The sequence below is a fragment of the Mastigoproctus giganteus genome, chromosome 7 (assembly GCF_048544385.1).
Source record: "Mastigoproctus giganteus isolate SK-2022 chromosome 7, ASM4854438v1, whole genome shotgun sequence".
In the NCBI taxonomy this organism is placed as follows: Eukaryota; Metazoa; Arthropoda; class Arachnida; order Uropygi; family Thelyphonidae; genus Mastigoproctus; species Mastigoproctus giganteus.
Window position 1 is genome coordinate 221906239 of NC_143581.1, and position 27893 is coordinate 221934131.

The window sequence follows — 27893 nt, forward strand, 5'->3', positions numbered from 1 at the left end:
TTTCCGTAACCTTTTTATACAACTGCATTGTATTGTGTAATCTTAAATGTGGCATGGTGTTTCAGTTAATTTTAATCACCATTTCTGATTTTATACATTTGTACATTCTGTAAATATCATACTTTGTATTACATGATTATATATGATGCTTGTCTATACAATGTATGTCCCAAAGTTTTAAAAAAATTTTTTTTCACTTATTATTATTTTGTTATCATCACAAATAGTATCATATTATTTTCATATTATTTTAAATTCTTGATCCATACTCTCAGAACTTAGTTCATGGTCCTTTCTATGGGAATAGGATTTGCAACCCTGGACTACTTATAAGGCCTTGAATGGATTGAGCACACTGAATTCTGATGGGATCCTTCCACTTGTTCAGATTACGAACCTAAGGGGGCATAAATTCAAATTAAGAAAAGACAGATGTGCGGAAATTTGCCTTTAGCCAGTGGGTGGTTAATTGCTGGAACAAACTTCCATCTGTCATTGTGGAAGTTGATAGGTTAAATAAATTTAAGGAGGAACTGGACGGGCATTTGGAGGCAATGGTGTGATTTTTTTTTTTTTGGCTGATGCTGCATAAGCTCATACACTTGCTTTCTTGCATCACATGCCACTACTACTACTACTATTACTACCTCAGCGTCACTATTTTTCTATATTTCCTTTACTTTTATGTATTCTTCCTCTCATTTCTCGTGAGCCATAGTTTTACAAATGCATATCACGAAACTATTTTCTTCCTATATTAACTTTTTTTTTGCCTTCACAAAGTTTACATCACCTTTTCCTTGCTGCGTTGTTTGTTAATTACTTTCTTATCTATGCTGAGTTGTGTTTTATTCTCTCCACTTTTCCCCCCCATTTTTTTCCTTCTCCACTAGAAATCACTAGTCTGCGATTGTATATGTTAAGTCACTTCAAGTTTTGATTTCTTTTTCGTGCCTGTACCGTAGACATTTGTGGTGAGTTATTCTGTTGTATATGCTTTCTCCATAGTGTCAAACTAGATGTTTACCACATAAGACCTGACGTAGCCCAATGGTCAGGAGTGAGAGTGCATAGCACGCGTTCCTTGAGTGGACTGGGGTTCAAGCCAGTGACTACTTTTCTATTTGTATTGGCGATTTATTGTAAACTCTACTGACTTGGTTGTCATGCCAGATTATAAACAGAAAATTTATTTATTTTTTCATTATAATATTCCTCCCTCTTTTTACATATGTTTTGACTTAACTTCCTTACTGCTGATTTCATTAAATTAAATATACTCCATATTTTCACTCTCTTATTTATCTACTTTTGCCTTGGCCTCCCTTTTTTTGGCATGTATTTTGTGTCTGAAGCAGAGCATTGGTATTGTTGTTTTTTCCTATAATCTTGAGGGTTGACACCATGAAGAAGACACCCAAGTTGTAAGTTATGAAAAAATATTCTTTTCTAGTGTATTTGTATAATTTAATTTCTTACTATTTTATTTCTTTTCTATTTATTCACTTTTCTATTTATTCACTTTCCTATTTCCTCAATTACTTATATTTCTAAACTAATATTCATCATGATCATTGAATTTCTCTGATAATTAGTGGCCCTAGTCCTTGAACCTTTTTTCCCCTTTTCTTTCCCTTTTTTCCCTCTCTCTTTTCATTTTTATATATTTTATATTTATATATGTATGTGTGGCCTCACTATTATTTTATAAATGAAAAATGTTTACAAAACCAAGTCTTGATACTAATTACTGAGTGAAAATTACTAGAATGCCATGCTACACTTACAAATCTGTAATCTTATAAAGTACATCTCATATTCTGAGTTGATATTTTTGCCAAGCTTGTATTAATAAATGTTGCACTTATCTTTTAAATAAAAGTTTTTTTTCCCTCACAACCATAGAAAGCATCTTCTGAAATAAAATATTTCTGGAATACCAATTTGAAAGGAGTTTTAAGTGGACAGACTTTGTTCTATGATGGAAAAAGTAATAAATAAAAGCTTAATCAGTAAATGCTTCTAAACTGACTAAAGTAATGACCCAAAACAACAAAAACAGAGATGATAATAATACCTGCTTAGAAAAGAGCATTTGTTGGAAAACTTAATTTTACAATACTTTTTTTTTTTTTTGTCTATTTATCAACAAAATTTCTTTTATCAAATATATTGAGTTTCTTAGAGTAATTCCATGAACAAAACATGTTAATAGCATATTGTGTATTTGGTTTAGAAATGTTGAGAATAATGATTGATTAAACAGGTTTAATCCTTCTTTCACATAACTTAATAAGTTAATCTTAAATTCCTATTTTTCATGCTACATATGTTCTTACCTCAACATAATTAACAGGAAATATACCAATCATACCATGATGTTCACCTTCATACCAGTTTTTGTCCACTTTTTTGTTGATATATATAATATCTCCCTTGGTTAGTGGTAACTCCCTATTTATTTAAAGGAAAGCAAAAAAAAAAAACATCTTTAAGCATAAAATACTAATTCACATTAATTTTTATTCCAACTATAAAGCGTTTAGGGCATAAGCCTCAAGCTATGGAAAAGTCTAGACTATGTATAAGTATAGTGTGAAAGCATCAATATTCTATTCATTCAGATTTGGCTAAGTATTATTGATGCTTTCACACTATACTTATACACAGTTTTTATTCCAACATAAAAAATATTCATTTAAATTAAAATTGGCATTAAGTATTTTTACTCATTAAAAAAAAAACTTTATATTTTGGCTAATAACAGAATTCATAATTTCAAAAAGTAATTTAAAAAATATTTTAATGTTTATTCTAAAGCAGTGATTCCAAACGTGGGCGGTAATGCCCCCCCCCTGGGAGGCATTGCAGCCTTTCAGGGGGGTATTAGTGTGACTACAAATTTGGGGGGGGGGGGGGGGCATTTGGGTTCATTGGGGGGGGCATTGACATTTGGCAGTCTGATGCAACAGTTAAAGCATTTAAGTTTAATTTTATTTAATACTGCAATATTTACTTTCATCATGAAGTTGGAGTGTTTAAACATAACATTGGCAAAAGAGTTTTTTTTGCAGTTTCCTACCATGGGCAGCATAAAAAAATCCTATTTAGACTGAGTTGGAAGAATATTGCTTACATCTGCAGTCACTGAAAAGTGACTTTGAGAATCGCTTTAAAGATTCGATTGATTTTGAAATACCTGTCTGGATAACAAATCCATTCATTTGCAAAGCAGAAGACCAAGAACTTAGTTTGCAAGAAGAAAAGCTTTGTTGAGCTTAAAAATGATGAAGAATTGTAGCAAATCTTCAACAGCAGAGGACATCAAGTCATGTGGCTAAAACATCATGTGAAATTTCCTGCTCTATGGAGAAAAGCAAAACTTCTTTATATTGCCTTTCCATCTTCTTATCTCGTTGAATGAGGATTTAGTGCAGTGAATCGCATACTAGTGAAGAATTGAAACCGTTTTGATACTGTTAGTCATGGTGACTTAAAACTATTACTATCCAGATATCGTGAAGTTAGCCAAAACTCATCAAGCTCAAGGATCACACTAGTATTTTATAAATCTCATTTTATTTACTTTTCTATAACTATGTATGTATATTAATACATCATACTAAGAATTCAATGTGTAATCTAAGTGAAATAAAAAGGCATGATAAAAACAATCAGTAATATTCATTTAAAATACCCATTATGCATTACTCATATTTTAAGGGAAGAACAGGAAGCATTGGCATATACTTAATCTGAGGGGGGGGGTGCTCGGTCGAAAAAGGTTGGTTAACACTGTTCTAAAGGAATCACAGAAGCATCAAACATTATCAAACTAGGAACTGTGACACTTTTTTGGGGGTGGGATGGAGCAACACCGATTTTGCTTTTAGTGATTTTACAAGTGTTTTTATTGGTTGCAATGAAAAGTCTTAAAAACAATGTTAAATTTTCCTTTAATTTGAAATTCTTTGTAACTTTCTGTTTCATGACTCATTAATGTATTTCGTCATGTTTTATCAGCAGACTAAAAATTACAATGGCAAAGTGTTTGTACAATTTTCAGCACCATCCAACCGTGTATACACTACACATGGTTAGATGGTGCATCAATGAGCAGCTACAATAAGCTGACATTACCATTGACCGGCTAGCCACTTATCTACATTAACATTGTTATAGCAAAATATTTTGCTATAACAATGTTAACTATAAACAATAGACAGACCTACTTTAATTAAATGACAATTTTCTCAATCATTTAAGTTCATTTAAAAATTTTTGGGTTTTACTTCTAAAAAATTAAAAATAAAAATCATGCTCATAATATAATTACTTGTCTAGTTTTAATTTTTAATTCTGTTTTTAAATCCTAACTTATTCATGCTAACTTAAATTTAAAATTATCATCCAATTTATTCCAACATCAATGCAGATTATAAAAAGGTGAGTATCATAATAAATTAAATTAAGTTAGGCTATTATATTGTGTTACTTGTCTAGTTAATATGAGTGATAATTATTTGTAATTGAAGAAAAATATCTTAAATATGACGTGTAAATAAAGTAGAATCCTAATTATCTAAAACAATTCAGACCAAGAATCTTGAAGATAGCCTTTTTTTTCAAATAACCAATTTTAAATGCAATTTCTACAGTATAAAAGGTATAGGCAGAAAATTATAGTAATTTGCATTTATTATCTAAAATAAAAGTTTTCCATTTGAAAGATGTCAGGTCTTTTTTTTCCAATTAGAAATTCTATATATATTTTTAAAAATATTAATTGGTTCACATTCACTTATTTTTGCAATTCAGGCCATCTATTAGCAATTTGAAGAGCTTCAATAACTATTGGTTTCCATGGTGTATATGCATTATAACATTCCTCTTCATTTTCAATTTCTGTCTGATTCAGATTAGCATTTAATGATAAAACTATATCATCATCTGTCAAGATATAACCCAGATCATCTGTATCACTTCATGCACATCAGTTTAGTCATACAAACTGACTATCACAGAATTTTTTGTTTGCAGTAATTTACATAATGGTGAATTTCTAGCTCCTTTTTTAAAATTTTTTTTCAGAATGAAGCTTTTATGTGTCATATCTTTTTGGTATTATCCAAAAAGTGCCATGGATGAAATTTACTGTCCTCTGCATCATTTATAATGCTTTATATCTGTGGACTCATGATTTATTACATTTGTGTGATAGTTTCGTTTTTTTATAGTTAAAAATATTAAATATGTAAATTTATTTGAATGTAATTATGAGAAAAAATAAAGGCAAAATAAATTTTTGGTTAATTGAAGTTTCAGATAACCAGTAAGATAGCCAGTATTCGGATTACTGGAATTCCCTTTATTCTGTTGCACAGTGTAAACTGGAACCTAAGCATTTCATATGAAGAGTTACAAGAGCTATTTTAATGTGGGATAGTGGATATTGAGAGGTACACTACTCACACTGATTCCATATGCATTAAATTTACTATTATGAATAGAACCATGCATGAAATATGCAAACATTACAGACAGGTTATATATTATTATAATTCTTCTTCAGTGCTCATATAAAATAAATAAAATAATTGTGAAGACATATAATAGGAAACAAATTATGGGAATATTATATGGATAATATGCAATACAACACATATAACTGTCACTGTCAGAATACTATAGTTAACTTGAGTGTATTTCTAAAGATGTGACACTGATCTTTCAATCTCAAAATAATGTTAGCTTTCTGCATGAGGAGTTTATATTTCAAACATTTGTATCTACACACAGAGTGTATAGGAGATCTTTTTTCACTTAATATAGAGATAGTATTAACTAATGTACCTTTATTAGACTTTTTCTAGTAATACTTTCCCCACAATAATATACTAGAGAACACAATAATATACTTTACCTTGCAGTCTGGGTATTAAAATTAAACAATGCACGGGCCATTGTTCTGGTGTCAGGAGTCTTTGGAGGAGAACTGGGTGGGCCTTCAAAGGGATTTTCATATCGATTAAGTGGGATTGGAGACTTTTGTGATGGCCTGTAGAAGCAAAACATTTTAGCATTACTAATAGATTTTTGTTTATCACTGCATGTTTCTACTGTATTACAGCCATAATGTGAGTACCATTAGCATGCACTTCAATTACTATTTACAGGGATTATTATTCTAGACAAAAGGGGCCTATATCTATCTGAATCTAAATATGCAATTTGCCAAGCATCAAGATATGTATTAGTGTATCTAAAGGGAAGAGATTAATCCTCCCATCACTCAGGAAAAAAAAGTTAACTCCATTTAACTTTATGTTCTATGATTCATTTTTTTCCATTTATTAAAAATAGCAACCAAGAATTAGTTATTTTGAATAATTGCTTTAATGATTACTTATTTTTTGATGATTCTTTATATGAGGGGTTTCCAACCTGCAGGTCACATATACATTTCTTCATATCATGCAGTCTGTAGCCATACATATTATGCTCCTCCTTAATGACAAAACTATATCACCATCCGTCAAAGTAAGATAACCCAGATCATCTACATCACTTCATGCAGATCAGTCTAGTCATACAAATTGACCATCACAGAATTTTCTGTTTGTAGTAATTTATGTAATGGTAACTTTCTAGCCCTTTTTTTTTAAATTATTTTCAGAATGAAGCTTTTATGCATCATAGTTTAGTAATATTTGATTTTTCTGCATTGCTTTCTTGTGATATTTTATGTATCTTCCTCAATATTTAATAATATTATTTCAACTATGCAATCAGAATACAGTGGATTCTGGTTATTTGGGCCAACAATTAATCAGGGCAGCTGTTTATTGGGACAAATCTTAAAGAACAGAACCCAATTGAGAAAATAGTCAGGGTTTACTTTGCTTAATCGGGATAACATGGTGTTTAATCAGGGCAGGAGAGAGCAGCACTCGAGGTTACCCTATGATTGTCTCTGACCATACCGCATTGTCCGGTCATATTTCTGAAGGTCACAACCATAAAACAATTTGCACTTTCTGGTTTATTGGTCTTTTCTGTTAGTGCAATCTACTATAAACGGATAGTAAACTCGATCTTATTGAATTTGTGATAATACCGACATCTGGAATTCTGTGTGTTTTTACGTTATTATGGTGAAATATGTTTACACTTCCATGAAATCTTCAATCATATAAAAAATAAAATTTCAGAATCTTCTCTTCATTCCTATTTTTTAAGCTTCATAACCTGTTACTCCATTCTCACTTGTGCATATCGTGTTACTTGCGATTTGTGTGTGCCGTATTCTTTGTTATTGATTGCTTATCTTTTTTACTGTTTTAAATTTTAACTTCTACCCACAAATATTATTGAACAGAAATATCAACTAGTTAGTATGTACATATTGCAGTACATATTAAGTTATGCATGTAAGCTTAAATTTATTTTTATTTTGCTAACCTGTGGAAAATAATCTTCCGATTTTCACGTATCATTTAATTTTTTAATTGGTAAGGCAATAAAGTGTAAATTTGTACCTAATTTATCTTTACTTTAGCCTGTGGATAATATTCCTCCTATTTTCGCTAATTAGAATCGCTGTTTAACAGAATTAACAATTCTGTTAAATTCACAAACATGATTACAATGATTGGCACCTACTACATATCGTATAGTGAACAGTACTTTACTATGGTGAGGTCCATCGTAATGTGATTTGACCATACAGAGAATCTATCGTAAAGCTGTATTTTTAACTATTTATGTGAAACTTTGCATGATTGGGGCAGCTGCTTAATCGGGCCAAAATGCACTAGTCCCGATGTGTCCCAAATAACCGGAATTGACTGTATTATTAATCTCTTTTAGTATCACTGATCTTTCTTTTGTTTTTTTTCTTTTTTGGTAGTTGTTGGCGCATCGGCTTCTGTGTCCATAATGCATCTTCCAAGGTTTTTGCAGTACTTTGATCCAAGCCCGAGGCGGGATTCGAATCCGCGACCTTTGGGTTGCCAGGCAGGCACTTTACCCACCCAGCTAGCCCGGTCGGCGTATCACTGATCAACAAAACTCAAATCATGTTTTGAAAAATGCATAATTAGCAGTAAGGAACTGTTCTTGTGACCCACTGTCCACAAGAACCCATGCAGTCTGTGACTTTCAGAATTTTATTTGTTTTTGGCCCCTGGCCAAAAAAAAAAGGCTGAATGCCCTGCTTTATATCTTCATCATGTATTTTATAATTAGACGTAGGATTACATGCACTTGCATATACATGAATATTACTAACAACACTACATGATTTTGTTAATTTGATCTAAACTCAGAAATATCCAATTATTATTTTTTTTTTTTTTTATGAAAACCCCAAACACGAGAGGTATTAGAACCTATAGTACTTAGTACTGTGCTTGGGTTGGAGGTTCAGAAGATGAAAGAAGATATTTGTTGACATTAGACTTGAACTTTTGTAAATTCTAATTTTCAAGAAATACGTACAAAGGAAGGTTGTTCCAGAAAACGGCAGTTGAATGAATAAACAAGGAAGATGAAAAGTTGGTTCTGTGTGTTTGAAGTTGGACAGTAAATGGATGTTGGCTGGTGGCAGCACGTGTTCGGACCGTTTTGAAAGAGTGGGAATTACAGAAGCCAATTCAGAAGAACAGTGCCTATGGAAGTATCTGTAGAAAAGGTTCGCTCTCCTATGCACAACACGGGCCTGCAGAACAGTGTCGACAGATGCTCTGCAGGTCTTGGCTGGGCGATTTCCGGCTGATTTGCAGACCATCTTGTCGGCGTTACTATACTGTACTAGAAAGAACATCAGGAAAACTGTGTTGGGAGTTTCCTCTTGCCCAGATCTAAATAGGGTATACTCAAGATCTGATTATAAAGAAGAGAAGGCAAGAATTAAAAATGAACTGATGGCTGTATGGCAACAGAGGTGGGACATGAGTGAAAAAGGACGTGTCACCCATATGTATTTACCGAGAGTTGACATATTAAATGTGCAGGCAAATCCTTGGCAGCAATTTGGACTACATGCCACTTTTCTTATTACTGGACATGGATTGGCAAAAAGACTCCATGAGTTGGGACTTGTGGAAAATGATTTATGTTCTTGTGGGTTACAAGAAACTAGTGTCCATATTATGCTCCACTGTGATCAATATGTTGATCTAAGACATGAATTGGAGATAAGTCTAGGTAAACTTGAACAACATGATCTTTGGATCATGTTCATGGATAGGGCTCTCCTATGGTATTTTAATAAGTTTGTGAGTCTAGTTTTTAAACGGAGGGCAAGGCTAGATAGTAGTTCCCGCCTCTTCGTGGCTGGGGACAGTAACACAGCCAATTAGGATATGTAAGACGACAATAGCTAACACTATATCCTTCTTGGCTGCGGCTAAGAGGATTAATGCTCTCCTAAGATGTGTTGTGATGTTGAATTTTAAATAGTATTTTTTATTATTATAATATATTTTTAAGAACAGCTTAAGATAATATCACTGAAGAAGCATAATCCACATATAAGCCTAGGCTTAGGAGGTGGACTTGCTGAAGGTGAGTTGAATGAATGAATGTAGAAAAGGCATGCAGCAGAAACAGTATGTCTATGAGACAGTGAGTGGAGAGACTCTGTTAGAGAGGAGTCATTAATTAACCTAATGGCCCTCTTCTGAATGGAATCTAGAAGCCTGAGAGAGGTTTTGGGCCCCCCCCCCCCCAGATGTGGGAACAATATTCTATGGTAGGGCGGATTTGCGATTTGTACAGAAACTTTTTGGAAGAAAAGTAATGCCGAGAGCGAAAGAGAAATCCAAGTTTTTTAGATGCAGAGGAAGTAATATTTGTAATGTGCTTGTGCCAAGAGAGATTAGAAATCAGGGTAATCCCAAAAGAGATATATCATTTTGCCTAGAAATCGGAGTGTCACCAAAAATAAGCATAGGAGCAGAAAATCCTTTTTGCGAGATATAAGACAAGACAGTTTTAGAAGGATTGAAATCGACAAAGTTGTCTATGCCCAACTGGAGAATTACCTGGAGATTGGCATTAAGGGAATTGGTAGCAGATATTCAAGAAGTTGAAGCTGATTGAGCAGGACGAGGTTTCTCAAAATGGAAAGTGGAATGCAATGTGCTATCATCAGCAAAACTATGGATAGGATTTCCGGTCGATCGAAGAAAGTCATTAATATACAAGAGGAAAAGAGTGGGGATAAGAACTGAACCTTGGGGGACACCAGCATTAGTGGAGAAATTAGAAGACAGATCCATCTACTCTCACCCTCAGTTTTCTCTCAGTCTGAGAGAAAACTGGATAACCAATTACAAAAAACAGTTGGCAAACCATAACATGGAAGCTTTTTTAGAAGACCTTTATGCCAAACATGATCGAAAGCCTTTGAGATGTTAAGAGCAAATGCTTGTGTTTCACCAAACTTTTCCATTGAATTTGTCCATAAATGGGTAACATAAGCCAGAATATCACCAGTGGATTGACACTGACGGAATCGATACTGGCGATGGTTGAACAGACGGAACATTTCAAGGTAGTTGTAGATGCATATGATGCAAGAAAGCAAGCTTATGCAGCATCAGAAAAAAAAAAAAAAAAAAAAAAAACCCACTTCTACTTCACCCCTTCGTTCGTTCGAAATACCTGTCCAGCCGAGCCTTAAATTTATTTAGGTTATCAACTTCCATGACAAGGGATGGAAGTCTGTTCCACCAACCAACTACCCGCTGGCTATAAGGCAAATTTCCGCACGTCTATCCTACATCTGTCGTTCCTCAATTTGAATTTATGCCCTCTCAGGTAATTATTCTGAGCAAGAGGAAGAATCCCATCAGCATTGAGCATGCTGAAACCATTCAAGACTTTATACACCCTCTATCAGATCACCTTGCTGGTGCCTAGTCTCCAGACACTGTAATTTGCAAAACTTAAGCCTTTCTTTGTAAGAGTACCCCTTTGTTCCATTCACTAATCTTGTTGCCCTTCTCTGTACTCGTTCCAGCAGCTCTACATCCTTCTTGAAATGAGGCCTCCAGACCTGTATACAGTACTCAAGGTGTGGCCTGACCATTGCCTTATATAAGGGAATAATCACCTCCTTATCCCTTGTAGAAAAATTCCTGTATATCATTGACAAGACACCATGAGCTATTCTTGCAGCCCGTTTACACTGCTCAGAGAACTTCATATTTGCCTGCACAAATACCCCCAGGTCCTTTTCATTCTCTACCACTGTCAGTGTAGTACCACAGAGTTGATACGTTGCTCTGGGGTTGCTGTTTCCCATATGTAGTACTTACGTTTGTCAATGTTAAACTTCATTTGCCACCTCTCAGCCCATCTGCTCAACCTTTCCAGATCCAGTTGCAGCAGCATAGTGTCAGTAGTGTCCTTGACAACCCTGCCAACCTTTGTATCGCCTGCAAACTTGGACATTAAGCCTGATATATCATCATCAATATCATTTATAAATACAGAAAATAATAATGGACCCAACACTGAACCCTGAGGGACTCCACTAATAACATTAGTCCACAATGAGCAGTGTCCATTGATTACCACTCTCTGTCTTCTCCCTCTCAACCACCCCTTTATCCATAGCAGCAATTTGCCTCCAATGCCACACTGCTCCAATTTGTGCAGAAGTCTTCCATGTGCAACAGTATCAAAAGCTTTTCTAAGATCCAAGTATATAATATCAAAGTTATTCCCTGCATCCAGTTCTTTTGTGACTGCATCATAGTATCCAATCAAATTGGTCAGGCAAAACTTCCCCTTAACAAAACCATGCTGTGTGCGAGCTATAACTGAAGTCTTATCTAGATGATACTGCAGTGCTTCTTTAACCAGTGCCTCCATTAATTTTCCTGGAACAGAACTTAAATTCACAGGTCTATAATTACTTGTGTCGGCCTTTGATCCTCCTTTGTGAATTGGGGTCACATTTGCACATCTCCAGTCTGTGGGTAGCTCCCCTGAGTCCAAGGAAGCTCTCATAATTATGGCTAAGGGTTTGCTTACTTCCTTTGCTGCCTCCTTTAATATAACTGGATAGATCCCATCCACCCCAGGTGCCTTTCTTGTGTTTATCTTCAACAATTTCTCCTCCACTTTACTCTCAGTTATTACAAGATTATCTAGCTTACTGCCAGAGTTGAATACACCTCTGGCATTCCCCTCCCTGAATAACTCCTCATGTGTGAATGTCGATGCAAAATATTCATTTAGTTTGTTAGCTACCTGAGCAGGATCATCAACGGTTGACCCATCAATATCAAGTGGACCAATCTGATTCATCCCCTTCCTTCTAGAGTTTACATAAGAAAAGAACTCTTTGCTGTTTTTCTTTGCATCCCTTACCAAAGATTTCTCGTAATCTGCCTTTGCCTGCCTAACCTCCTTTGTAACTTGGTTACAGATCAACTTGTATTTATCATAGAATTCTGTGTCATGTGTTAATTTATATGTATCCCATGCATTTTTTTTTTCTCTGTCATATGTCTCATTAGTTCATCTGACATCCATTTAGGCCTAAACCTTGAACAATATTTCTTAGTTGGTATGAAAAGCCTAGTAGCTTCCAAGATAAGTTCTTTGAATGCTTCCCATTTTGAATTTGCTGTTGGTAACATCTTCAGTTGGTCCCACTGTATAGAATTTAAATACTGTCTCAGTCCATCGTAGTCGCCTTTACGAAAGCAATAACCCTTCCCTTTACCCCTAATGGTAGTTACCTCTTTGAGTAAATCCCACTTCAACATACTGTGATCACTGCCACCTAGTGGTTCCTTTATCTGCAGTTTCTTAATGCATGAAGAATCACTACTGATAATCAAATCAAGAGTATTACTCCCTCTAGTTGTCTCCCGAACATGCTGATGTAGAAAACAATCATCCAATAAATCCACAAAAGCCTTGCTAGTGTGTGAGTGACTAACCCACAAATTCCAGTCAATATCTGTGAAATTAAAATCCTCCATTATAAGACTCTCTGATGTACTAGCCCACTCTATTACCCTGTACAGTTTCTAATTATACTCATCAGAGTCATTAGGCCTATAGCACAGTCCTACTCTCAATTTTGATCTCCCAATGCTTATGTCACACCAAACTGAATCGACACTGCACTGTTCAGTGATATCGACTGGTTTCACTTCCTTGGATTTTATGTGTTTCTTAACTAATAGCATAACCCCTCCACCCTTCTTATCCTGTCTATCCTTTCTGTAGACGTTGTACTCCCCAAATTCCAGTTCTGCATTCCTTATATCTGTGTGACACCACGTCTCTGATATCCCAACAATATCCGCCCTTGATGCTTTGAGCAATACCTCAAATTCATCAAATTTATTTACGAAACTCCTAGCATTGGTGTACACGCAAGTATACATGCACCTGTTTCTATTCTTTGCTACCCTAACAGAACCCATGTGTTTACTTGTACTGCAATCGCTCCCAGCAGTCTCTGAAATGTTTTTTTGTAAGTTGAAAGTAGTCAGAGTTAACAATCTTGCTCATTTTACTATACCCAATCATATTTTATAGCCTTTTTGTTTAATGAAAAATGGTATTCAGTATTGGTTTTGAAACTATTGTTATTGATACTATTATTAGTAAGTTAGAATATTCCTAATTAAAAAATAACAAAAAAAAAAACATGAATTAGAAAACAGGAAAAATGCATTCCAAATAGTGAAATTATTACAGTAAAGCTAATTTTTTAATTATGAATTTAAATTATGTGAGTCAGCATTTTTAAGTTCTAAAGATAATTACAACTGACTAATCACTTACGTAAAAAAATCACAATGACGCCTCATCTCTATCTCTGCAATTTGCTGAAGCTGTTTCTTGTACTGTTCTTCTTCATAAAATTTCCTCATCTGATGAAAAAAGTTCCTTAAATGTTAATATACATATCACACAAACATAAATATTATTTATTAACTGAGTAAGCTTCTAATTTAGAAAATTATTAAATATATGTAATAAACATCAATTGATATTTCTGTATAGCTAACACACATAACAAATCTATCAATTATGTGAATGTGAGAATGACATATTACATGTTATTTCACCAGCTTTATGCTTTTTTGTGCATGTGTCACGTGCATGGGGGAGACAAAGAATTACGAGCAGTTTTCTCAAAAATAATAGAGACAGACTTTCATAATTAACCAAAGGAACCAAGCTATGTATATACTGTATATAATTTAGTAGCATCAAAATTTGGAGAATAATTATAGCTACAATGATGAGAAAAGTATAATTCAAAAGGTCACACTGTTGGTCATCAAAAATAAATGCAAAGTTTGGGAAATATTATGTTACTATCACTTGAACAAAATGTTATTGAAATGTTAAGTGGTTTGTTCCACGTGTGTCACTGTTAACTGAATGATTAATGAGTAAACACCATATTTTGCTTATATTGTCACTTAGAAAAGAAAACAAGTATAAGTAATATTAAAGTACTTAAAATAGGAGCATGTGTGTGTGTGTGTGTGTGTGTGTGTGTGTGTGTGTGTGTGTGTGTGTGTGTTTAGGCTCTTAAAATTTTAGCCCATTACTTTTAGTGCAAACAATAAATTAATAAATTATCATTGTCCGTGCATTGTAGTGTGCCCATTTATCAAAATTTATAATAATTTTTCTTGCCACCATCTGTTTCCCCAGTGTAAAAGTGGTTGAATGGCTGCTTCATTACCTAAAATATTCTTTCATATCAGATGAACACAGAGCTTTCCACTTAGTCTTCACATCAAAATGCCAGGCAGATACCAATGCAGTGGTGCAGCAAGAAATTTCATGGAGAGTCATGTTATTCAAAGCAAACAGAAATTGAAAACAAATAGAGATGAGAAACGAATACAACGGTCATTAACAAATATAACCAACTGAAGAAAGTTCTCACTGTAATGCATTTAATTTTAAAAGTGAGTACCTGGAAGGCATTTTACTACCTTTATCCTTTTACCTTTCCCTACTTCTGAAGATGGAGATGATTTCATATGGTTACCCTCTACTTCCTGGCCTGATTCCCTGTGTCAATAGACAGACACTGGGAGGCTCCTTCCTTGGTGATCGTTCCTCCCAGTAGCTAAGTGGCCAGATGAACAACACACAACTCATGATACCTGACACAAATGGCACACCTATCTAGCTTCTTCAGAGTTTCTCAATCTCTGCAAGCAGCAGTTTTAGGGGTGACCACTGGCACCACATATAAAAACACACAAATACAATACATTTATCCATAATGAATTAGTGGAACTTAGGTAAAATGATAATTTAAAAGAAATTATGCTTAACGGTAAATGTTTTATGGGTGATATTAGAATATGTGACCAGTTCCAGGAATGACTATATAATTAAGTAATAGTTACCTAAAATATTCTTTCATATCAAATGAACACAGAACTTTCTGCTTAGTTTTCACATCAAAATGCCAACCAGATACCAATGTAGTGGTGCAGCAAGAAATTTCACGGAGAGCCATGTAATTCAAAGCAAACAGAAATGAAAAACAAATACAACAAATATTGTATTTCCTAGATAGTGTAATATGTATCACTGCATTAGCATAGTATAGTATTGTATACTCAAGTGTAGTATAGTCTAGTCTATTAATCAGTTAAATTTATTAAACTTATTAATTTTCATTGTTAATTAATTAAATCGTATTTAAATGGAAATCATGCCCCAGACTAGAGCAGCAAAGCAACGTGCACAAAGTGGCGGGAGTGCTGTGGCTCAGGAAGAATATCATATCATATACTATACTTGTATTTTAGGAAAGCTTTTGATACTGTTGCACATGGAATACTGTACAAATTGGAGCAGTATGGCATTAAGGGCAAGTTGCTGCAATGGATAAAAGGATAGTTGAGAGGGAGAAGACAGAGAGTGGTAATCAATGGACACTGCTCATCCATGGACTAATGTTATTAGTGAAGTTCTCCAGGGTTCAGTGTTGGGCCCCAGTATTGTTTTCTGTATTTATCAATGATATTGATGAAGGTATATCAGGGTTAATATCTAAGTCTGCAGATGATATGAAGGTTGGCAGGATTATTAATGACAGTAATGATAGTATACTACTGCAAAAGGATCTAGAAAATTTAAACAGATGGGCTGAGAGGTGGCAACTTTTTTTTTTTTTTTTGGTAGTTGTTGGCGCAGCGGCTTCTGTGGCCGTAATGCACCTCCCAAGGTTTTTGCAGTACTTTGATCCAAGCCCGAGGCGGGATTCGAACCCGCGACCTTTGGGTTACCAGGCAGGCACTTTACCCACCTGGCTAGTCCAGCCCAGTCGGCAGGTGGCAACTGAAGTGCAACATTGACAAATGTAAAGTACTGCATATGGGTAGCAGTAACCCCAGAGTGTGTGGTACTACACTCAGGATAGTAGAGAATGAAAAGGACCTGGGGGTAATTGTGCAGTTAGATATGAATTTTTTGAGCAGTGCAGACACAATGCAACAAGAGTAGCTCATGGGGTCTAGTCAACGATATACATAAATTTTGCTAGTAGGGATAGGAGGTGATTGTCCCCTTGTATAAGGCAATGGTCAGGCCACACCTTGAGTACTACATACAGGTCTGGAGGCCTCATTTTAGGAAGGATATTGAGTTGCTAGAATGAGTACAGAGAAGGGCAACAAGATTGGTTAGTGGAACAAAGGGTTGCTCTTACCAAGAAAGACTTAAATTTTGCAAATTGCAGTGTCTGGAGACTAGGTACCTGTGAGGTGATCTAAATGAAGTGAGCAAGCTCAATGCTGATGGGATTCTTCCTCTTGCTCAGAATATTCACCTGAGGGGACACAAATTCAAATTGAGGAAAGACGCGTTTTATCCTTTAACTTGCATCACTGATTATTTTATATTTGGAGAAGCACATACTCCTTGTGTAACTTTTTTTGATCAGTCAACTTTACAAATATTTTAAAAGTTAAAATAAACAACATGAGAGAGAGAAGGGAATCATCAAGGAAAAAAAAAAAGAATGATTATATCCAGCTCAGGACCCTGGGTGTGCCAAGCCCATACTCACCAGATGCGAGCCCCTGGGTTAATATATGCTGAATTATGGACGAAGTACATCACATTTGTTTATGCAACTTACTTTTTTTTGCACAAAAAAAGGTGTGTTCAAGGATACTATTACTGTTAGTTAAAGTTCCATTTTTGACAAAAAAGGCTTGTCAAAAATATAGTTAATGGTACAAAGTACACTTGCTCATGTAGTAATATTTTTTTGACTTGTTCATTTTTTTTTTTCTTTTAGCAAAGTAAATACCAAAAATGTCAAAAATATCTTGTGGTATTCCATTAATATGCCCTTTTATGTACCATGAAATGTGCTGTACAAAGTTATTGGAAAGTAAAAATGTCAAGAATAGTTAGTTCAGTTTTAGAATAGTTTTTAATTTGTGTAACTGCTTGCATTATGCATTGATAATGATAGCTGCCTTTGCAGACAGCAACAGTGACAACTTGTTGGTACAAAAGGAAAGAAATAGTTTGTTATAAACTATTTCTCTCCTTTATTCCACAAATATTAAGTAGCACACAAATGATGCTATGTGCTTTTTATGTGAAATTTTTGATATGCCTGTGGAGGGTTAATAAAGAAAATAAAAACCTTGTTCTTTCACTGTTGTAATCCTCAGTAATTTTCTTTGAATTTGTTTTTAAAATGTAAAAGCACTTTATAAGCAGAAAATATTATTTAGAGATCTGAAAAAATAATGCTACCCCTGCATTGTTTTCTCAAACTATTTCAGTACCCACATTGAAATAGTATCCTACTTCTTTACTAAAAAAAACAAAGTATTTTTAATTATTTTTTTATTATCTCACATCGATGACAAAGTCAGAAGCAGTAAAGACTTGAGTTAAGCTTAAAATAAAGAAATGTAAAAAAATGATATCACAGTTTCACATTTTTTTTTTCAAAAAAAAAAAAAAAAAAAAAAAATGAAACGGTGATGTGATCCTGCAATACACGTCTCACTAAACATTTGTTTTGAAGATGTTGTTGCTATAGTAGAGTGACCAGATATGCTGTTTTTAACAGAATCATCATATTTTTTTGAGTGACTTGCCCTGTTGTCTCGACAAAGATGAAATGGAGCACCCAGTGGTTCCATGTTTCCCAACAGTGCCATCTTAATTAGAAGTGACATGATTACACATGTGTAAGTGGTACTTTTTTCAGTTTTATTATATATTGATCAAATTGACTGCACAAAAGGAAGAAGAAATGATTGATACTTGGACTAAAAAACTTATATTCTCTTATATCTGAAACACTGTGTTTTATAAGTATGTGTGTCATACAGATAGCGTTACAGTTTAAAAGTATTTAAAGAAAACAATCGGAATAAAATAATATTTACTGATTGGCAATTTGTTCCCAATAGACATGAGTTATATAATGCACAACAACAATGCAAGTCAAAGCACTGAGTCATCTGTGATAGACATGTACCTTTCTAAAACAACTTACGCAGCAATTGTGTGTTGGTGATTCACATGTTCACTATGCAGTAAACTGGCATTGCACTGCCAGTTTAGCAGCCATGTCCCATTTTTTTTTAAATCAGTCATCTAGTGCTATAGTCCTCTTCCATCTTGGATTTTCTGCAGTCCATAGTGTATATGTTACACTTATTCACATTTCTGCTGTTTGTAAGTAGTTTCATCTGAAAACATTAAAGAAATGCATCCATTATTGTATGTATCCAATTACAAATTTTGTTCGTTTATGAAAACCACTGGATAAAAATTCTGATGCAAAAACATGCAAATGCAGATGACATTTATGTTCATGAAAGATCTCTATTACTGATGAATGCCTGTCCCACTATTTGGGCTTTGCTAATTTACCTGCAAAAGGCACTAATACCTATTTGACCATTTCCTACAGCATGTTGCATGCCTCTTCCATCTGGTTGAAAAACAATCTCAAAACCTCTAAATATTTATCTGCCATATGCGATTCATTCTTTCTGGATGATGACAAAAAGAAAAAAAAAAAAAACATCAGTCTCTCTTCCACAAATGTTTGTATATTTTCTCAATATAACACTGAAGATAACTGACATGAATGTTTACACAGTGTGTATATCAGTTAGTTATCTGATAAGAGCTTGCCATGTCACTAATGAGATGTGAACTGGAACCTTTCCAAACAGATAAAGTAATGAATTCACTCATCCACAGATTAGGAAAACAAAGTAAGCACCATATTACTGTCTGAGATCATTAACAGGAAATAAGTGAACTTACCTTAGAACAGTTAATGGTAACTTGGTCTTAAAGTTTTTATCAAATCTAATGATTCATTATAAGCTGTCTGTTAATAAAACTACTTACTGCATCCTCTTGCTTTCTACGTAGTTCATCTTCCTCAATATATTCCTTTTCTAAGTTCCTTATAGGGCTCCTGTAATGGATATTTACTTCACCCTCTTGGTACTGGTGGGGCGAGTCTGCAAAGTAATATTTACTTGAGTCATATATTTATATATATTTTATGTTAGCCACAGTATACTGATGTGTAGTTGCTTTGCTACTTTAGTATTTTAAAATGCTTTTTTTTTTTTTTTGCCATTGGAATCCACTGCATCAGCATTTAAGAGTAACCAGCAAGGTTAAGTGATAGTTCAACCACCTAGTCTGCCTTGCTGATTACTCCTTGACTAAAGGGAAATTTTCTTATGTCTAGCCTACAATTAGTTCCTAGATGTGCCAATTTAAATTTATTGCATACTGTTTTATCAGCAGTACTGCTTAGTATTATTTCTAAATATCAGAAAATTGAAAATCCTAGTTAATACTGGGATTGGTATATTTAACCATTAAGCATTAATACAACATTCTTTTCTCAATTAATAATGATTCTGCTTTCTCTATAATCTAAAAAAAGAAAAATTTATAGTATACGTAGCAGATCAAAATTAGTATATCATGCATTTAGTGAAAACTCTTACCTTGCTGCTTTTACTTAAACAGTGACTAGTGTAACTGGGTTTGCTTAATGAATTTATATCCCCCCTCCCCTTTCTGACCTGCAACACTGATTATATAAAGTAATTTGGTTATCAACATTATGGAGATTCTATAACTAAAGGGGAAAACTAAATTTCGTATTTAAAAATAACTGAGACCAGCAAGAAATTTCTTATAAAATATTTATAAAATACAGAAAATTAATTTCCTAGTGATAAAAATTTTGTATGTAAAAAATGAAATACATTAGAATCTCATAAATCCAGCATCTTAGGACATAGCACAAGGCTATATTTTTGAAAATTATGCACATAGTCTAAGTATTCAGGGGTAATTCATATTATGTGTATTCTATACTTGGCATGCTCAAGTTAATCAATAGCATAATTTAATGCAATCACATGATCAGAGACAAATTTTTAATTGTACTGATGTAAATTCGGGTAGTTTTCGAATGAATAATAAAATAAGCAACTTTTTATTAACTGTCTAAAAATATTGCTGGAAATCACATTTGAATAATTTATTAGATAATACATAGCTCTGATCCTTTTAATCTCCACAGAATATATCCACTGGTATTAAGCCAAAATGTGAACCTGTGCTGCTGGATTAGTGTAGAGGGTAGTTCTACTTGCCTAAGAAATAAAGGTCATGTTCTGTTTAAATCCTACTTCTAGTAGGAGAGTTGTAGTTGTACAATATTTTTAAATATGACACATAAATGATGAAATATAATTTTAGCAATTGAACTGCCTTATAAACTAAATATATATCACTGTGCTACTAAGAACTATACTGTGAACTAGTATTCAATGTTTCACAAAATGATTTTATATGCCATAAATACAGTAACAATGATGTATAGTCTGGGAAATATGTAAAACAATGAAAGTCTTGAAAAACAAACAAAAAAGTCTTGTCTGACCAATTTGATTGGATACTATAATGTGTTCACAAAGGAACTGGATGCAAAAAATAATTCTGATATCATATACTTGGATTTCAGGAAAGCTTTTGATACTGTTGAACATGGAAGACTACTGTACAAATTGGAGCAGTATGGCATTAAGGGCAAATTGCTGCAATGGATAAAAAAATGGTTGAATGGGAGAAGACGGAGAGAGGTAATCAATGGACACTGCTCTTTGTGGACTAATGTTATTAGTGGAGTTCCCCAGGGTTCGGTGTTGGGCCCATTGATGTTTTCTATATATTTATCAATGATATTAATGAAGGTATATTAGCATTAGTAGAGGCATTTGATGCAAGAAAGCAAGCTTATGCAGCATCAGCCAAAATAAAAAACCACTTCCACTTCACCCCTCTGTTTGTTCGAAATACCTGTCCAGCTGAGCCTTAAACTTATTTAGTCTATCAACTTCCACGACAAGGGATGGAAGTCTGTTCCACCAACCAACCACCCGCTGGCTAAAGGCAAACTTCCGCACGTCTATCCTACATCTGTCTTTCCTCAATTTGAATTTATGCCCTCTCAGGTGATTATTCTGAGCAAGAGGAAGAATCCCATCAGCATTTAGCATGCTCAAACCATTCAAAACTTTATACACCTCTATCAGATCACCTCGCTGGTGCCTAGTCTCCAGACACTGTAATTTGCAAACCTTAAGTCCTTCTTCGTAAGAGCACCCCTTTGTTCCATTCACTAATCTTTTTGCCCTTCTCTGTACTCGTTCCAGCAGCTCTACATCCTTCTTGAAATGAGGCCTCCAGACCTGTATACAGTACTCTAGGTGTGGCCTGACCATTGCCTTATACAAGGGAATAATCACCTCCTTATCCCTGCTAGAAAAATTCATATATATCATTGACAATACACCATGAGCTACTCTTGCAGCCCTTCTGCACTGCTCAGAGAACTTCATATCTGCCTGCACAACCGCCCCCAAGTCCCTTTCATTCTCTACCACTGTCAGTGTAGTACCACAGAGTTGATATGTTGCTCTGGGGTTGCTGTTTCCCATATGTAGTACTTTACATTTGTCAATGTTAAACTTCATTTGCCACCTCTCAGCCCATCTGCTCAACCTTTCCAGATCCTGTTGCAGCAGCATAGTGTCAGTAGTGTCCTTGACAACCCTGCCAACCTTCGTATCGTCTGCAAACTTGGACATTAAGCTTGATATACCATCATCAATATCATTTATAAATACAGAAAACAATAATGGACCCAACACTGAACCCTGAGGAACTCCACTAATAACATTAGTCCACTATGAGCAGTGTCCATTGATTACCACTCTCTGTCTTCTCCCCCTCAACAAACCCTTTATCCATAGCAGCAATTTGCCTCCAATGCCACACTGCTCCAATTTGTACAGAAGTCTTCCATGTGCAACAGTATCAAAAGCCTTTCTAAGATCCAAGTATATAATATCAAAATTATTCCCTGCATCCAGTTCTTTTGCGACTGCATCATAGTATCCAATCAAATTGGTCAGGCAAGACTTCCCCTTAACAAAACCATGCTGTGTGCGACCTATAACTGAAGTCTTTTCTAGATGATCCTGCATTTCTTCTTTAACTAGTGCCTCTATTAATTTTCCTGGAACAGAAGTTAAACTCGCAGGTCTATAATTACTTGTGTTCGCCTTTGATCCTCCTTTGTGAATTGGGGTTACAGTTGCACATCGCCAGTCTGTGGGTACCTCCCCTGAGTCCAAGGAAGCTCTCATAATTATGGCTAAGGGTTTGCTTACTTCCTTTGCTGCCTCCTTTAATATAACTGGATAGATCCCATCCACCCCAGGTGCCTTTCTTGTGTTTATCTTCAACAATTTCTCCTCCACTTTACTCTCAGTTATTACAAGATTATCTAGCTTACTGCCAGAGTTGAATACACCTCTGGCATTCCCCTCCCTGAATAACTCCTCATGTGTGAATGTCGATGCAAAATATTCATTTAGTTTGTTAGCTACCTGAGCAGGATCATCAACAGTTGACCCATCAATATCAAGTGGACCAATCTGATTCATCCCCTTCCTTCTAGAGTTTACATAAGTAAAGAACTCTTTGCTGTTTTTCTTTGCATCCCTTGCCAAATATTTCTCGTAATCTGCCTTAGCCTGCCTAACCTCCTTTGTAACTTTGTTACAGATCAACTTGTATCTATCATAGGCTTCTGTGTCACGTGTTAATTGTATGTATCCCATGCCTTTTTCTTCTCTGTCACATGTCTCATTAGTTCATCTGACATCCATTTAGGCCTAAACCTAATAGGCTTAATGTCCAAGTTTGCAGATGTTATAAAGGTTGGCAGGGTTGTTAATGACAGTATGCTACTGCAACAGGATCTAGAAAAGTTTGGCATATGGGCTGAGAAGGCAACTGAAGTTTAACATTGGCAAATGCAAAATACCTCATGTGGGTAGCAGTAACCCTAGAAAAATGTATCAACTGTCTGGTAGTGGATAATGAAAAAGACCTGAGGGTGATTGTGCAGTCAGATATGAAGTTTTTTGAGCAGTGCAGACAGGCTGCAAGAGTAGCTCATGGTTTCTTGTCAATGATATATAGGAATTTTGCAGAGACAAGGAGGTGTTTATTCCCTTGTATAAGGCAATGGTCAGTCCACACCTTGAGTACCGTGTACAGGTCTGGAGGCCTAAATTTGGGAAGGATGTAGAGTTGCTGGAGTGAGTACAGAGAAGGGCAACAAGATTGGTGAAGCAAACAAAGGGGTGCTCTTACCAAGAAAGACTTGAGCTCTGCAAATTTCAGTGTCTGGAGACTAGGCACCTGCAAGGTAATCTGATTGAGGTGTATAAAGCCTTGAAATGAATGGTTTGAGAGCTCAGTGCTGATAAGATTCTTCCTCTTACTCAGATTACAAACTGAGGGGACAAACTCAAATTGAGGAAAGATAGTTGTAGAATAGATGTTCTGAAGTTTTCCTTTAGCCAGCGGGTAGGAAGTGTGTGTGTGTTTTGCCTGATGCTGCATAAGCTTGCTTTCTTGTATCATATGCCTCTACTAAAGCTAATGATTATTTTTTTAGGACTTAATAATCTGTACAAAATACTGCCCAATAAATTTATAGAGTAGGTATTAAGTTTGTTAATTAATCATTATGGTCATTGCCTATCCTAATGAAATTTCTATAGAAGTAAATGAATATTACTAATGATGTCTTAACAGTTGGAGCTGAGATATGGCACTACCCACAGTTGTTAATATTGACATCTTACTAAATATCGCTCTGCACACGTCATTTAAACTTAGAATCCATATTGTTTAACTTAAACACCATTTAAATATTATACTGTATTACACCTTGATCATTTAACTTTATGGTGTTCTTCACCGAGTAAACAAAAAAAAATTTATGTAAGCGATTTAGAGGTTATCTCTTTTCTTTCTTGCAGTAGGATAAATAATTCCTATGTGTGTATATATATATATATACAATTTTTTTTCTTAAAATTATGTATTAATCTAAATCTCATGACAAATATATAAGGCATTGGTCTTACAAAAGATTGCTTAAATCATTACAAATTTTAAAAAGGGACCATCTTGAAATGATATCACACTTCTAAATACGAGAGGAGGCCTGGAAAAATATTTTGTGATGGGGTGGGGGATCTAGAATACTGTGATGTCACAAAAAAGCTAGCCAAAGTGTTTTTTTAGAAAAATTTTGAATTTTTATAATAAGAAAAGCTGTATATTGAAACAATTAAAAAATTTAAATAAAAATTGATTAAAAGATAATTTAAAAAATCTGAACAAAACCATATCTGATTATTGATTCAACATCCTGTTTTCTAAATACTAATATTATGTGGATCAATATTTTCCATATATCCACTTAACAGCATTTAAATGGATAGTTGGTTATGTGTATATATCAAAATAAGCATCTATGGCTTTTCATAGATACTATTATTAAATAAGCATTTAACTAAAGACAAGATTTAACTAGAAAAAAATTTGAATAATAATAGAAAAGTTGGCTATGGGGATAATTAAAACACATTAATTCACAGTTAACAAACAAGTGATCAATTAGGTTTTAAAAAGAAATTAAATCTATAAGAATAATTGTGGTAGCTTTAGTTTTTAATGGTCTATCTTAATGTTGTGCAACTTTTTTTAACAGCGACCCTGGTTTGTTTTTTCCACGACCTCATATATTTTCTTTTTTTTTTTAGTCTTAACCCCATATTTTAATACATTTTATTTGACTTCAGTTTCGTTTATTGATTCCTAAAAAAATTCTTGTTAATTTTTTTTCCAAATTTATTTATTTAAAAAATATATTTATAAACAAAAATACGTAAAAACTTCAGTGTGAAACTTCATCTTGGGTATTAATTATTATTTTAGTGAAATAACTACAAACATTTTTAAATATTCCTTTTCACAAGTATTATATTGCTATATAAGGGAAAATTACAATTTATGGGGGAGGGGGGAAGAGAGAGCTACCTGTTACCCCAAGGTTGTCTATTGGTATTAATAACAAAAATAAAATGGAATATTCATACTATTTCCACAAGTTAATTATCAAATTCCATTTTTAATTTAGCCAGATCAATGCCTCTTCAACACTGGGAGGCAACTTATTCCAGTGTTTGCCAACCCATTGTCCATAGGTGAATTTCAAGAGATCTAGTCTTCTGTTGTTCCCTGAGATTTTATATTTCTGCTTTTTTTTTTTTCTCACCTGTGAGGATGAGCAATCGTTCCTCATTCATTTTATTTAACCACTTGAGAGCCTTATACACTTCAATCAGATCTCTCCTTAGTTGTCTAGCTGTCAAACTTTGAGTCCACACTTTCTAAGCTGTTCTTCATATGCACATCAATTTAAATTCATCACTAATCTGATTTCCCTTCTTTAACCCTTCTCCAGAAATTCAATGTCCTTTTTTTTTTTAGGTGTGGTGTTCAGATCTGAATACATAACATTCCAAATGTGGTTTAGCCACAGTTCTGTATAAAGATATAATGACCATCCTTCTCCATATTTCAAAGGTTCTACATATCACAGACAGGATACCATATACCTTCCTAGTCGCCTGTTTACACTGATGGAAAATTTCACATAAGACTGTATTGCAACTTCAAAGTCTTTTTCATCTTGAACCTCTCTCTCTCTTATAGTTGACTCCAGGATTTCTGTTCCCCGCATATATAACCTTATATTAGAAGAATTAAATTTAGTTGCCATTTTTTAGACCCTATATGTTTTTGAAGCAGCATGGCCTGATTGGATTGTTAACTAACCTACCCACCTTCAAATCATCAACAAAATCTGACAACTTCTCTTGAATACTTTAACAATATCATTTATGAAAATATACAAGAAGACCCAATACCAATCCCTGAGGTCCCCACTTGTTACATTAGTCCACTCTGAAGAATGACCATTTACGACAACCCTCTGTCTCCAGTCTTTTATCCAGCCTGCAGTCCAGTGTAGGATTTTACCAGTAACTCTAAATTCTTCTAATCTATATAGCAGCCTTCCATGAGATATCAAAAGTGTCATGGTATCAAAAGGTTTCCTAAAGTCTAGATATATGTCAAAACTGTTACCCACATTCAGAAACAATTGGCACTATACATCTACACTTTAGTATAATAATAATAATTAAATCATAGTAAAGCATGATCTCTTAATGAATCCATGCATACTGAAGATACCATTCTTATTGACATGGTCGTGAAAAGCATCCTTAACCATAAACTCCATGATCTTCCTTACTACGCAAGTAGCTTTTCTAATAAACACTTCTCTGATATACTTATATCACCTATTTTACAGAAATCTGATTCCTTAACATTCCCCAGAGATTGAAACTTGTTTCTGAATGTAAATACTGCTGAGAAGTATCTGTTCAACTCATCTGCCATTTCTGTAGGGCCTCCTATGGACCTTCACTACACCCAATTAAGGCACCTATTTCATTTCTCTTCTTTTTTGTATGTATGCATGAGAAGAACTCCCTATCCCTGTTCTTAGCTCTGTTTGCTAGTGCTTTCTCATAGTCAGCTTTTCACTGTCTTACCCTATTAGTGGTTTATAATGCTCACATAAATTGGAATCATGCAGTTGTTCATAACTGTCCCAGTCTTATTTCTTTTGACCAGTTGAACTGTTACCCTCACCTGTCATTCATTTTGACATCTTGCGTTTATGGAACTTGAGCACCAGTATGAACATGTTCGTGGCTTCAAAGACTTGCCTGCATATAGTAGTCTCTCCAGTTAATCAAGACTCTTGAACTTGAAGTCTCACTGTTGATTCTAATCTAAATTGTATTTAGATACAATTTATTTTGTGGTACTGCGGTGACTGAGTTCTTCAGTAAAGATATCAATAGCACTGCCTGCTATTGGTTCCTCCATTGTCAAGTTTCTGATACAGTTAGATTGCTTAGTGAGAACCAGATCTATGATATTTGCCCTTTATTATTAGCACTTTGTACTCTCTCAGACATGCTGGGATAAGTAGCAATCATCCACTTTGTTCAAACTGTTACCATATAGTGCATTTCTGGTCCATATATTACAATCTATAAGAAGTATGTTTGAACTTGTCCATAATCACACAATCATATTTACTAGCCCATTTAGTCTGCCTAAAGAGATTATAATACTTCTCCCAGTAATTTGGCCTATATTCTTCTGCATGTGATGAGTGGTGCTAACCAAGGACATTCAATTAGTGAGAAACTCTAAGAAAAATTATTTTTTCCTCATGAGCAACTTTGACTTCCAAGGTAAAATGATTGATAATGATGATTACCTTGAATACAGAACTGAATTTTTTAAACCATACATTAGTTGAAATATTGATCAACACTGATGGATTTTAA

At 34.5% G+C, this 27893-nt stretch overlaps 1 protein-coding gene across 3 annotated transcripts in view; it reads right to left on the reverse strand.

The window, feature by feature from the left end:
• LOC150083714 (uncharacterized) overlaps positions 1 to 27893 on the reverse strand; it is a 448219-nt gene that overhangs the window by 59328 nt on the left and 360998 nt on the right. For all 3 annotated transcript variants that reach the window (XM_090378158.1, XM_090378157.1, XM_090378156.1), the window contains 4 exons: positions 19411 to 19526; positions 13819 to 13907; positions 5924 to 6058; positions 2340 to 2454 (listed from right to left, as the gene is read on the reverse strand). In XM_090378158.1, coding sequence (XP_090234284.1) covers positions 2340 to 2454; positions 5924 to 6058; positions 13819 to 13907; positions 19411 to 19526 — 455 coding nt within the window. The remainder of the gene's footprint in view (positions 1 to 2339; positions 2455 to 5923; positions 6059 to 13818; positions 13908 to 19410; positions 19527 to 27893) is intronic.